We start from the raw sequence: 11,611 nt of genomic DNA, 5'->3' as shown, positions 1-11,611 counted from the left end.
CGCTCAAAAAAGGACAAAGGCAAAGCGAGGCCGCAAGTATTTTTCTCAAGCTAACACGCGAAAATTTTAAAGGCGAAAGTAAGATATAACTTTCTGATTGACGATTTTTCTAGCTGTATTTATAACTCAACTGAAATTTAGCGAATTTGCTCATTGAATATTTCTATGGTCAAAGAACCTAACAGCTAACAGACAAAACCTGAATCGGTGATTGTAGATGTCTAGCATTTGATGTATCCATGGATTTCCACAGATTTGATGTACACATAATATAATTTTTATTTTTTTGCTATAATTTAGTAATTTTTAGTCGAAAATGTATTACCAAACCGCCAAATTGGAGGGGGGGGGGGGGTGCTATAGAAGTTGGACGCACTGTATATTTTCACAAAATTTAAATTTTTTTTTCGATTAAAAAAAAACAGGTTTACTATGTATTTTTGCATAAAATTTGGAATTTGGTAATATGTTTTGTAGAAAAGTTTTTTTAATTAAAAATTCAATTTTTAATTTAATTTTTTGAAAAAGTTAAAGAACTCAAATATTTTGCAAGAATTCTAAAATTGGAGTTTTTAATTTTAAAAAAATTAAAAAATGTAATAATTTTGTGTAAAATTTATAAACTTTTTAATTTGATATTTATTCCTATGTACATTTGTACATTTTCAAAATTATGGAAAAAAACGTTAAGATTAATCAGCAAAACTGATAAGTAGACGTCTGTAAAAAACGAAAAAATGGTCTTCCACAAAAATTATAAACTTCCCTACCTGGCTACGTAGTTCCCAACTGATAATCACTACAAAAACTTCAATTACTTCTTGTTTTTCAAATCATTAAACCCTCTAAAAAGTGTAGTCTTCTCTGTCACAGTTGAGGGGGCCACACTGTACCCTTATCAGTGAGACCACATCGAAGTGTGGTCTTCTTCTTTTTCTCTCTTTCTATATTATCATTCTCAACCAATTGTCACTACATATACACCTTTTTTATTCGAATTTGGGTTAGGTGGTTCCAAGTTCCAAATTTTGGCAATTTACCCTATAGTTGATATAGGTCTATGTACCTTCAAGTACCGAAAAAATTATTTATTTTTTTAGTAAACTGAACAGTTTTTCTTAATTTTTTTTAATTTCAAAACTGCACACTTCGAAAAAAAAATATTGTTCCAGAAAAATGACGCCAACCAAGCCAAAGGTATACATCGTTGGAGTCGGTATGACAAAGTTTTGTAAGCCGGGATCCGTACCCGGCTGGGATTACCCGGATATGGTAAAGGAGGCCGTCACTACTGCTCTTGATGATTGCAAGATGAAGTATTCTGATATTCAGCAGGCTACAGTTGGATACCTTTTTGGAGGTAAGTGGCCGACAATTAACTGAATTGAATTTTAAGTGGGGCGGCGCAGCGGACATTTTAGGGGTTTGATTTCCGTGGTAGAAGTTAGCAGGCGACATTTTATGGTCCTAGATCAAAATCGCATTGAACAATTTTGCTTAATCTTAGCAGCCGACACTTGACGGGTTATTGATTCCAGTTTTTGATACTGCGTCTTTTTATAACTAGCAGTCGACGCTTCCCGGGCCTAGTGAAAGCCTGCTGTTCTTTCTCATAATTTTCTAATTTCAAAGTATTATTTCTGCAGGAATTTTGAAGTGTAGTATATTCGGCTTTCTCTGATAAGAACACGTTTTCCTAGTTTCAAAGTTTAAAACTTATCAGTTTTTCCGAAAAATGCTTAATTTTGAAAATTTTCCCAGGAACCTGCTGTGGTCAACGTGCTCTATATGAGGTTGGACTTACCGGAATCCCAATTTTCAACGTGAACAATGCCTGCGCCTCGGGATCCTCTGGACTATTCCTCGGAAAGCAAATTATCGAAAGTGGTAAGGGAAAAGCGCAATTTTTAGAGCACAAAAAATTTAATTTTTTGAAGGAAACTCCGATGTGGTTCTCTGCGCCGGATTTGAGCGCATGGCTCCGGGATCGCTAGAAAATTTGGCTGCTCCAATTGATGATCGGGCTCTTTCTGTAGACAAACACATTTCTGTCATGTCAGAGACTTATGGGCTCGAGCCGGCTCCGATGACGGCTCAGATGTTTGGAAATGCAGCGAAAGAGCATATGGAGAAGTATGGTAAGTGATTTTGAGCGAAAATTCTTGAATTTTTTTTTTGACATGTGAGCTTTTATTTCAATTTTTCTATTTTTAAAACCATCTCTAATTTAATTTCGTCGTTTTCATATTAAAAAATTGAATTTGGAAAAATCTTCAAAAATTAAAAACTTTTTGGAATTATTCAAATTTTTGGTGTTTTCAAAACTAGTTAAATTTTATTTTGAGTTTTCAAAAATTATTAAATTCTCAATTTTTGAAACTCTCGAAGCTTCACTTTTTCAACGAAAAAAACTGGAATTTTATTTTTAGAAATTGTGAATTTTTTAATTTAAAAATTTATATAAAGTTTAACTATGAACAATTCTTGAAAAAACTTTTTTTTGAAAATAAATATTACATTCTCCTTTTCAGGTTCAAAACGCGAGCATTACGCCAAAATCGCCTACAAGAACCATCTTCACTCAGTCCACAATCCAAAATCCCAGTTCACCAAGGAATTCTCTCTGGATCAGGTGATCAATGCCCGTAAGATCTACGACTTTATGGGTCTCCTCGAGTGCAGTCCAACATCCGACGGAGCCGCCGCAGCCGTCCTGGTCTCCGAGAAATTTTTGGAGAAGAATCCAAGACTGAAAGCCCAGGCCGTGGAGATTGTGGGCCTAAAGCTGGGAACCGATGAGCCATCCGTGTTCGCTGAGAATTCAAATATCAAAATGATTGGATTCGATATGATTCAAAAGTTGGCCAAGCAACTGTGGGCCGAGACAAAGCTTACTCCAAATGATGTCCAGGTCATTGAGCTTCACGATTGCTTTGCTCCAAATGAGCTCATTACCTATGAAGCCATCGGGCTCTGCCCAGTAGGTCAAGGACATCATATCGTAGATCGAAATGATAATACATATGGCGGGAAATGGGTGATCAATCCATCCGGAGGCTTGATCTCGAAGGGACATCCTATCGGAGCAACCGGTGTGGCTCAAGCTGTCGAGCTGTCCAACCAGCTACGTGGCAAATGTGGAAAGAGACAAGTGCCGAACTGCAAAGTCGCCATGCAACATAATATTGGAATTGGTGGAGCTGGAGTAGTTGGGCTCTATAGATTGGGATTCCCTGGAGCTGCACAGTCCAAGATTTGAGCATTTTTGAAATAAAAACGGAATAATTTAAACATTTTCTTTTGATTTTTTTTTGTGTATAATAGAGAAACTTGAATAAAGTGTTTTATTCTTTAAAAAAATTATTTAAAAAAAAAGATATTTTTTTAACCGGAAAATCGGAAAAGTTAGAACCCTTTTTATTAAATTTCAGCTACAAGCTGAAACGCTCTCAAAGTGGGCCGGACACACCGATTGTCAGATATTTAAAAAATTTAATTACTTTTTAGTTAGGCTTAATTGGTTTTTTTCTGTTTAAAAAGACAATTTTCAATTTAAAAAATTTCTTAAAATTTTTTTTTAACTTTAGAAAATTTTATACACCAATTTTGAATGTTCAAAATTCGCGAAATTTGAATTTTTCTAATTGAGTTAATTTTTCAAAAATTCTATACTTTAATGGTAAAAATTTGTTTAGTTTAATTTAATTTTAATATAGTGAAAATTATTTAATTTTTTTCTAATTATAAATTCACTGGGCAACCAAACTTAAAATTTGGCAAAAATTGAATTTGAAATTATTTTTCAATATAAAAATTGATAACAATTTTTATTAAAAATATTTTTTCACTAAAATAATTTTTTTCTATTATTTGAGTAGTAGAATTCACATTTTTCGGATGTAAGTATTTAGGCGAAAGGTCTAAATTTTTGTTTATCAACGTTGTTGACAGATAGTTTAAAATTTAAATGTTCCATTAATTATAGTGGAAAACTCTAATACTTCAAAAAATTTCGGGTGAATTCGTCTCCGGATATTGATTTTCTTAAAAACTTCAGAACCTCGAAAAAAAAATTTCACCTGCCTGTCTCGACTTTCAGATTTTGTTCTGAAATCCACCTTCTCATTTTTTTCTTCCCCATTACAATATCATAGTGCTTAACATAGCAGCTGAAAGACTGAAAAATTTCGATTTAAAAAATTATTTTTTTCTTTCCACTCACTTCTCACTCAAAATCAAATAAATGTTCCTAAAAGTGAGTACAAACTCCGCTCCAGACTTCTACTGGCTTCCGGTATTCTTCTACGATGAGCCCTACTGGATGCAAGTTCTGGTGAGCTGCATCGAAATATTTTTATACATATCATGTGGTTACGTGCTCCTAGTCAGTATAAGAATTATGCACAATTATCGATTATTTCACGACAATTTGCATTTTATTGGAATGTCGGTTTACGGATTGTGTTTTAGTTTGATGTTTGGGAAATTGATAGTTATAGCCTATCGGTTGGAGTTTATAAAATTGAATATTAAAATTGGAGAACAATTAGTTTTATGGACTAATGACCCTGATCAAATGCTCAATGTGCAGTCGTTAGATGGTTTAGTACCGCTTTTTGTCGCTGGATTTTTGATATTTCATTTTGGATTTTCGGTGGTTTTTGTGTGCCTTGCTATTGTGGCAGAGAGGGTCATAGCTTCCATGTTGATAGAGTTGGTTTTTTTTATTTATATAAATATTAGAAAAAAAGATTTTTGGGCAGCTTCTAGTAAAAAACTAACTTATCAGGAAGTTTAAAATTTAATTTTTTGCAAAAACTACGGTTACAATTTTTAAAAATTGTAGAATTTTTAATTTAAATTTTCAAAAAATATTTTTCTAAAACTATAGTTGTATACTAAAAAAAAACAAAAAAAGTATACAAAAATGCAAAAAAAAAGTTTGTTTCTAATTTTTAATAACCTAATTTTTATCAGATTTTTACATTTTCCTATTTCAGCAACTACGAGAAAAGCAAATACCACCTAATACCCATAATTCTAACAATTTCTTATCAATTTTGCTCGATTTCCATATCCCTGGCACTGATATTCAATAAGGCGGGGCTCATAATTTTCAATGGCTCCTGGATGTTTGCATTTTCTATCGGATCATTTGTAAGTTTAGAAAAAATTTCAATTCCGATAATTTAAATATAATTCCAGATGTACTTCTACATCAAAAAAATCAATACAAAATTGCTGCGAGAAATGGAGCATCCTCACCGGAAGCGGGTCTTCACAGTATCTCAACGATTCCAGGTTCGGGAAAACCTACGAGCACTGGCGGTGAGTTGGAAAAAAAATCAATAAAATTGATAAAATCGATAAATGTTAAGATTGGGAAGCGGCTGGTGTTCACGGTGCTCGGCGCCATGATATCCTGTGGATTTGGAATTTTAGTGCTACTTTATGGCATTGTAATACCTTTTTCGATTCATATCGGCGAAAATGTATTTTTCTGGCAAGTTTTCCATTTTTAGAACATATAACTAATTTTTTAAAATTTCAGCTACCCCTTAATTGTGCTAACAGTTGTAATGAACGGACATCCGACTTGGAAAACGCAATTCCAGAAGGCATTTCCTCGAATTTCAATTTTAAAAAAAACGAAGGAAACATGAATCTCGCGTCGACAGTGCTGAAATTCTGGAGGATCTCAAGAAGAGCAAATTGACAATGGAAACTGATACATATTTTAAACAATTGAATGATTCTTGGATTTGAGATTTCGAACAAAAATTTTGAAAATAAACCAACTTTTTCTGAATTTAAATTATATATTTAGCGTTGAAAATTAGATGTTTTAACTAGGTACAAATCACCTGCCTGCCTACTCGTTCCTAGTACACAAACAGGCAGTAGGCATGAGGTAGGCACATATGAGGAAGGTACATAGATTTGTTCCTGACAAGATAGGACGTGGGTAGGCAAGCAAAAGGCAGAAAAAAATTAGTCAAATATCAGGCAGGTACCTAGGTTGGTAGGCAAAGTTTAGGTGCAGATTCAGGCAGGCACGTAGGCGGATAGGCAGCCAGGTGATAAAAAACTGCACACAAATTCTGACCGATTATTCTCTTGCTTAATGTGCAAAATAATCTGATCGGTGATTTGATTTTCAGGCTGTTCAATTTTCAATTATTTTCCCTAGTATCGCCAAACAGGTGAAATCAGAAAATTGAATTTTTTTTTCGCTCAAAATTGTTGTCTTACTATTAAAAATTGCATCTTTCCAATTCGCATGTTCATAAAACTTTCTTCTACAAATTCAACCTCGATATTCTGGCTCCCAATATTCTTCTACAATGAGCCATATTGGGCTCAATGTGCAATTTCTTCGGCCGAGCTGCCATTTTATATGCTCAGCGCATACGTGGTATTTGTAAGCTGCAGAATAATGCTGAAAATTCAATTATTTCATGACAACCTTATGTATATTGGAGTTCCAATGTTCGGTTCCTGGTTTTTGCTGATCGCCGGGAAACTTATTACTATTCTGTATAGAGTGCGAATTCTCAATGTGGAGAGCGTAAAAATTCATGAAAATTGGGTATTCTGGACTGATGAGCCGGAGAAAATGCTCAATGTGCAAAGTTTGGATGGTTTAGTGCCACTTTTGGTTGCCGGATTTTTGGAGATTCATTTTGGGTTTTCAGTGATTTTTGTGGGCTTGGCAATTGTCACGGAACGGGTTATAGCGTCAATGTTGATAGAGTAAGTTTTATTTAAATTTAGCTTTTATTTGGAATTTAATTTTTCAAAAAAAAATCCTGGAAATCCAAAGACGAAAGTTTAACAAGGATAGCGGAAATTTCATATTTTAAGTTTATTTTTCGAAAAAAAAACTCCAAATTTATTTCCTTTGTGAAGCCTTTAGCAGAAAAGTTAAAATAATATTTTTACAATTTCAAAAAATTTTTCAGCAATTACGAACAAAGCACCAGCCTTCTTATTCCAATATCTTTCATTATTATTTATCAGTTTTTGGCAATTTCCATTTCACTGGGTATACTGTTCAATATACTCGGGTTATACGTACTAAATGCCTCGTGGATTTTGTGTATTCTAATTGGGACTATTGTGAGTTTTTTTTTTAATTTCAAATTGTCAATTGTCAAAAAAATGAAAAAATTAAGATGTACTACTATATCAGAAAAATCAATACAAAATGGCTACAGGAAATGCAAAATCCGAATAGGAAGCGAGTTTTTACAGTTTCTCAACAATTTCAAGTCAGGGAGAATTTGGGAGCAATTGCGGTAAGTTTTTTTTGGATATTTTATAAAAAGGTCTAAAAATTATTTTTCAGATTGGCAAGCGGTTAGTTTTTGTAGTTCTCGCCACAATTGTTGTAATGGGATTTGGAATTGTGGCATTAGTATTAGAAATAACGGTTTTGTTTTTCATGCATTTTGGGGAGAATACACTGTTTTGGTAGGTCAATTTTTTTTTTCGGAAAATTCGAAATTTCTATTTGTTCAAAAATATTTCAGCTACCCATTATACATATTTCTTGTGGTGATGAATGGTCATCCAGCGTGGAAGCAAGAGTTTAGAAAATATTTTCCGAAAATAAAAATTTTCAAGAAAGTCCGCCCAGGATTAGTGAGTGTGGAGATTGTGGAGGATCAGAAGAAAAAGCTTTCATTGGAAACTGACACGTATTTTCGTCAATTGAAGAGCGCCTGGACTTGAGATTTATTAATTGAAAAAAATATATTATGTTTGTTTTTTTTTACATGTGTTCTAAATTTTCATAAATTTTTCATATTTTTCACAGTATTTTTTTCCCCAGTTTGTATACTTTTTCAAAACTTTTAGTTTTTTTTTTCAAAATGTTCAGTCCTTCTTTAGATAGCAAGGATTTGAGCCATTCTAGATATTTAATTAATTTTTTTTTAGATTTTCCAGAATATTTTCCTGTTGATTTCAGGTATTTTTAGAAAGCTTTCTTAACTTTTTGAACTTTGTTTTTATTTTAAATGTATATGCTTGTTTCTAAATTGGTGTGTGTTTTTACTACGTTGGGCTTATTTTAATGACGAAAACCATATGTGAAAATGACAGGAGATTTCTTGTTGTTGCTTTTCTGGTCAGGTTTTTAATCAACTTTTTCAGTTTTTTTTTTGTTTATATGAAAATTGATTCTGAAAAAGCTAATGCTAACCTGTTTTACAGATTTTTTTAAATTCGCGATTCCGATTTTTTTTCTCCAGTTTATTTTTTGTTTCAGGAATATTTTTGCAATTTACAAAATAAAATTTTTTGGAAATATATTTATTTTTAAAAACTAAAACTTGGTGCAAAACCTTTTAGTTTATTCCGCGGAAATTGATTTAAAAATTTCAAAACTTGTGTTTGAATTTATAAAGTTTAAAAAATTTCAATGAATTATTAGAAGGAAATTTCAACACCAAAACCCTGATCTAATACTCAGCCTACCTGTGTCATACGCTTTTTGCGAGAAAAAATCTCTGAAAATATGTAGCGATAATTGCTAGTTACCGAGCTTTTTTGTTGAAAAGGTTTATACAATTTTTTTTACATATAAGTTTTTTAAAAAATAAATGTTTCTAATCTCTGCTATCCTATTTTCAATTCAGATTTCCTAGAAAAACACATCATGGACAGGTGCAATTTTTGTCGTCTGACACTGGTTAGGCTTCAGAAAATAAAAAACTCTGAGAAATTATATTTTCTCTGCATCTAGGTCATGTATGAAAATTATATTAGTCAATCAAGTTATTGACATTATTTTTTTTCTGGTTTTTTTGCATTTTAATCTTGGGTTTTTCAGTTTTTTTAGTAGACAACAAAATTTTGTTATTTCATTTTTCAGTCAAACGTTCCTAATTTCATGGTTTAATGAACTGTTTAGAAAAAAAAACATAACTCAATTCGGAAATTGGGTGGAAAACAGCAAACTCCAATTTTAATTTTGACTCGATCTGCGTGGATCTACAAAAAATGCGGGAGAAGAGACGCAGAGTTCTCAACTGATTTCGTATGGTTAAGAAAGTGCTGACGTCAAATATTTTTGGCGAAAAAATTCTGCATTTTGTAGATCAAACCGTAATGGGACAGCCTGGCACCATGTGTTTTTTTCTAGTATTTTTTTTTGATTTCTCAAATTCAAAATGTCTATTCTATAATTTTCTCGATTTTTTCTATTCAAATTATTTTTCTTTAAATTTATACAATTACCACTATTGCAGGTGTCTGAACTATCTTATTTTAAAAATCAAAAGCTCAAAAACTTAACTTGCTTTCCACCACATTCCTGCAAATTTCTCTCCTCAAATGATCATCAAAAACATGGATGCCTCCACCAATGTCCCATACCTATGGCTACCTATTTTTCTCTACGATGAGCCCATTCTAGCAAGCCAAGTTATAGCATCAATAGAGCTAATTCTCTATTCAATATGTCTCTATATAGTAGTAGTAAGCCTGAAAATATTCGTGCAAGTTCGGATGTTTCACCTCAATTTTATTATTTTGGTAGCTCCATTTTTTGGGATTTGGTTTGAGTTGATCATCGGGAAGTTGATTACAATGTGCTATCAGTTGAGTATATTTTCAATTGGGAACCTGGAAATCCGGAAGTTTTATGTTTTATGGACTGATGACTCGAATAAAATGCTAGTAGTCAACTCTTTTGAAGGACTGGAATTACTGATAATTGCGGGTTTTATGGAGTATCATTATATGTTTTCTGTGGTTTTTGGCGCGGTGGCAGTGGCAATTGAGAGGCTGGCTGCGTCGGTTTTGATTGAGTAAGTTTAATTTTTTGAAAATTGTTTGTGTGTAGTTTGATATTAAATTGTTTTAAACCGAATAAAATTTATATTTGGAAATTTTTTGTAAATTTTAATTTTCTTAGAAAAAATCTAGAATTTTTGCACGCCAAAAAATTAAGTCCAATTTTGTTTTTTTGAAAATTTTTGAAAAAAAATTCGGCTGAAATTTGCGAAAATTTTATTAAAATAAATTGAAATTATTAAAATAAATTGAAATAAATTTAAAGGTGGAGTACCGAAATTTGAGGCTGGTTTTTAGGCCAAAAATGGCCCAAAACTACCAAATTTTGTAATGAGACGATTTGAAAATTTCTCAAAAAAAAGTTATTGCTGCCACTGACCATAGATGTACTTAAATCAACGAATGTGTATACGCACAATAAGAGAACACATTATTTATCAAAAAGTGATAATTAAATAAAAATTAAGTTCAAAACGCTGTGACACCGAGAAGTTGGAAAAAATTGTGAATTTATAGTTAGCTGAAAATGAGCCTTTTTCCCAAAACTTTGAACCGCCATAACTTTTTTTTCAAAAATTTTCAAAGCGTCTTATTACAAAATTCGGTAGTTCTGGGTCATTTTGAGTCTAAAAAAGCAAAGTCTCAAATTGTGGTACTCCTAAATAAACAGAAAATAAATTTGAAAAAAATTTTCAATTTTTTTTCCAGCAACTACGAATCGACCAATAAGATTTTCATCCCAATAGCTCTAACTGTATTTTTCCAAATAATCGCCATCACCTGCTCCTGTTTGGCTCTTTTCCATAAATTCACGATTATTACCATAAACGGCACTTGGATTGTCAGCTGCGCTTGCTCTTCAATCGTAAGCCCTACTAGCCTTAGAAGCGGCTAATAGACCCCAATAGTTTTCAGGTTTTCTTTCTTGTGGAGCGAATAAATTTGAGATGGAAAGCTGAAATGGAGCATCCGAGACGGGAAAAAGTGTACACTATTTCTCAGCGTTTTCAGGTGAAGGAGAATATTCGGGCGTTGGATGTAAGCTTTGAAATTCTTTTTTTCCTTATAAAGTTTTAAAATTTCAGCTCGGAAAACGTCTGATTTTCTCTGAACTTGGAACAATTTCAATAATCGGGTTGATAATTGCCACACTTCTACTGGAACTGGTACCTCCGTCACTGGTTCATATTGCAGAAAATGCGCTGTTCTTGTGAGTTAACATTTTTAAAAGTTAAATTTTCTATATTTTCTGCAATATATAATTTTTCCAGAAACCCATTTGGCATTTGCACAGTTGCTATGTACAGTATCCCTGCTTGGAAGAAGCGGTACAAAAATGCTTTTCCATCAATTTTCTGCTTCCTAATGAGACTTAAAAATCGAAAAATTGATGTTCAATCTATGGAACCATTGGAGGAATTCAGCAAACGGATTTATGAAGAGACTAATATTCATTTTGCACAGTTAAATGAGTCGTGGACGTAGTTTTTAGTTCTTTTTTTTTGGATTAAAAAAATAAAATCAGAAAATTTATAAAATTATATACATAAATGACGACAAATATAAAATATTGGTTTTTTTTGTAACTGTGCTAGCACGGATCTCTGGTTTCCCTCATAAATTGAAATGGAAGAGTTTGCCGAACTAGGCCATTTTAACTCGGCCATATCTGGGGTAGATTTACGGCGCGTCGCGGCTCGATTTTAGCTGTAAAACAAAATGTATTTGTCCGTGTGGAGTACACGACTTTCCCACACGTTGTCCGGCGGGCTATTGTGAATGGAGCGCGAAAAATTCAATGAGAAAGGCC

The 11,611-nt window shown here is 32.8% G+C and overlaps 3 protein-coding genes and 1 pseudogene across 4 annotated transcripts; all 4 read left to right on the top strand.

Moving 5' to 3' along the window:
• The first annotated feature begins 1,172 nt into the window (after positions 1 to 1,172).
• Positions 1,173 to 3,375, top strand: daf-22 (Non-specific lipid-transfer protein-like 2). The gene is made up of 4 exons (NM_064238.8): positions 1,173 to 1,360; positions 1,762 to 1,887; positions 1,938 to 2,138; positions 2,532 to 3,375. Exons 1-4 carry the CDS (start codon positions 1,177 to 1,179, stop codon positions 3,257 to 3,259), a joined length of 1,239 nt encoding a protein of 412 aa, NP_496639.1. The 5' UTR covers positions 1,173 to 1,176; the 3' UTR covers positions 3,260 to 3,375.
• Positions 3,376 to 4,243: 868 nt separating this feature from the next.
• Positions 4,244 to 5,663, top strand: sre-25 (annotated as a pseudogene). The gene is made up of 4 exons: positions 4,244 to 4,713; positions 5,001 to 5,157; positions 5,206 to 5,328; positions 5,379 to 5,663. Coding segments are annotated over exons 1-4 (1,035 nt in total).
• Positions 5,664 to 6,280: 617 nt separating this feature from the next.
• sre-26 (Serpentine receptor class epsilon-26) lies at positions 6,281 to 7,734 on the top strand (the record flags this gene model as incomplete). Its single annotated transcript, NM_064236.1, has 5 exons — positions 6,281 to 6,753; positions 6,963 to 7,119; positions 7,176 to 7,298; positions 7,349 to 7,473; positions 7,533 to 7,734. 5 exons carry the CDS (start codon positions 6,281 to 6,283, stop codon positions 7,732 to 7,734), a joined length of 1,080 nt encoding a protein of 359 aa, NP_496637.1.
• Positions 7,735 to 9,252: 1,518 nt separating this feature from the next.
• On the top strand, positions 9,253 to 11,340 carry sre-27 (Serpentine receptor class epsilon-27). The gene is made up of 5 exons (NM_064235.2): positions 9,253 to 9,815; positions 10,510 to 10,666; positions 10,717 to 10,839; positions 10,887 to 11,011; positions 11,073 to 11,340. Exons 1-5 carry the CDS (start codon positions 9,340 to 9,342, stop codon positions 11,284 to 11,286), a joined length of 1,095 nt encoding a protein of 364 aa, NP_496636.1. The 5' UTR covers positions 9,253 to 9,339; the 3' UTR covers positions 11,287 to 11,340.
• Positions 11,341 to 11,611: the final 271 nt, after the last annotated feature.

This window comes from Caenorhabditis elegans, chromosome II (genome assembly GCF_000002985.6).
Source record: "Caenorhabditis elegans chromosome II".
In the NCBI taxonomy this organism is placed as follows: domain Eukaryota; kingdom Metazoa; phylum Nematoda; class Chromadorea; order Rhabditida; family Rhabditidae; genus Caenorhabditis; species Caenorhabditis elegans.
The sequence above is the reverse complement of the archived record's forward strand: the minus strand, read 5'-3'. Positions and strand labels throughout refer to the sequence as shown.

What these genes read in the sequence shown, in the direction of transcription:
- sre-27 (NM_064235.2), top strand. Translation starts at nt 9,340, where the DNA reads ATGATCATCAAAAACATGGATGCCTCCACCAATGTCCCATACCTATGG. An exon ending in GCTGCGTCGGTTTTGATTGA is followed by an intron (nt 9,816 to 10,509) that starts GTAAGTTTAATT and finishes TTTTTTTTCCAG; the next exon opens with CAACTACGAATCGACCAATA. An exon ending in GCAGAAAATGCGCTGTTCTT is followed by an intron (nt 11,012 to 11,072) that starts GTGAGTTAACAT and finishes TAATTTTTCCAG; the next exon opens with AAACCCATTTGGCATTTGCA.
- daf-22 (NM_064238.8), top strand. Translation starts at nt 1,177, where the DNA reads ATGACGCCAACCAAGCCAAAGGTATACATCGTTGGAGTCGGTATGACA. An exon ending in AGTTGGATACCTTTTTGGAG is followed by an intron (nt 1,361 to 1,761) that starts GTAAGTGGCCGA and finishes AAATTTTCCCAG; the next exon opens with GAACCTGCTGTGGTCAACGT. An exon ending in AGAGCATATGGAGAAGTATG is followed by an intron (nt 2,139 to 2,531) that starts GTAAGTGATTTT and finishes TCTCCTTTTCAG; the next exon opens with GTTCAAAACGCGAGCATTAC.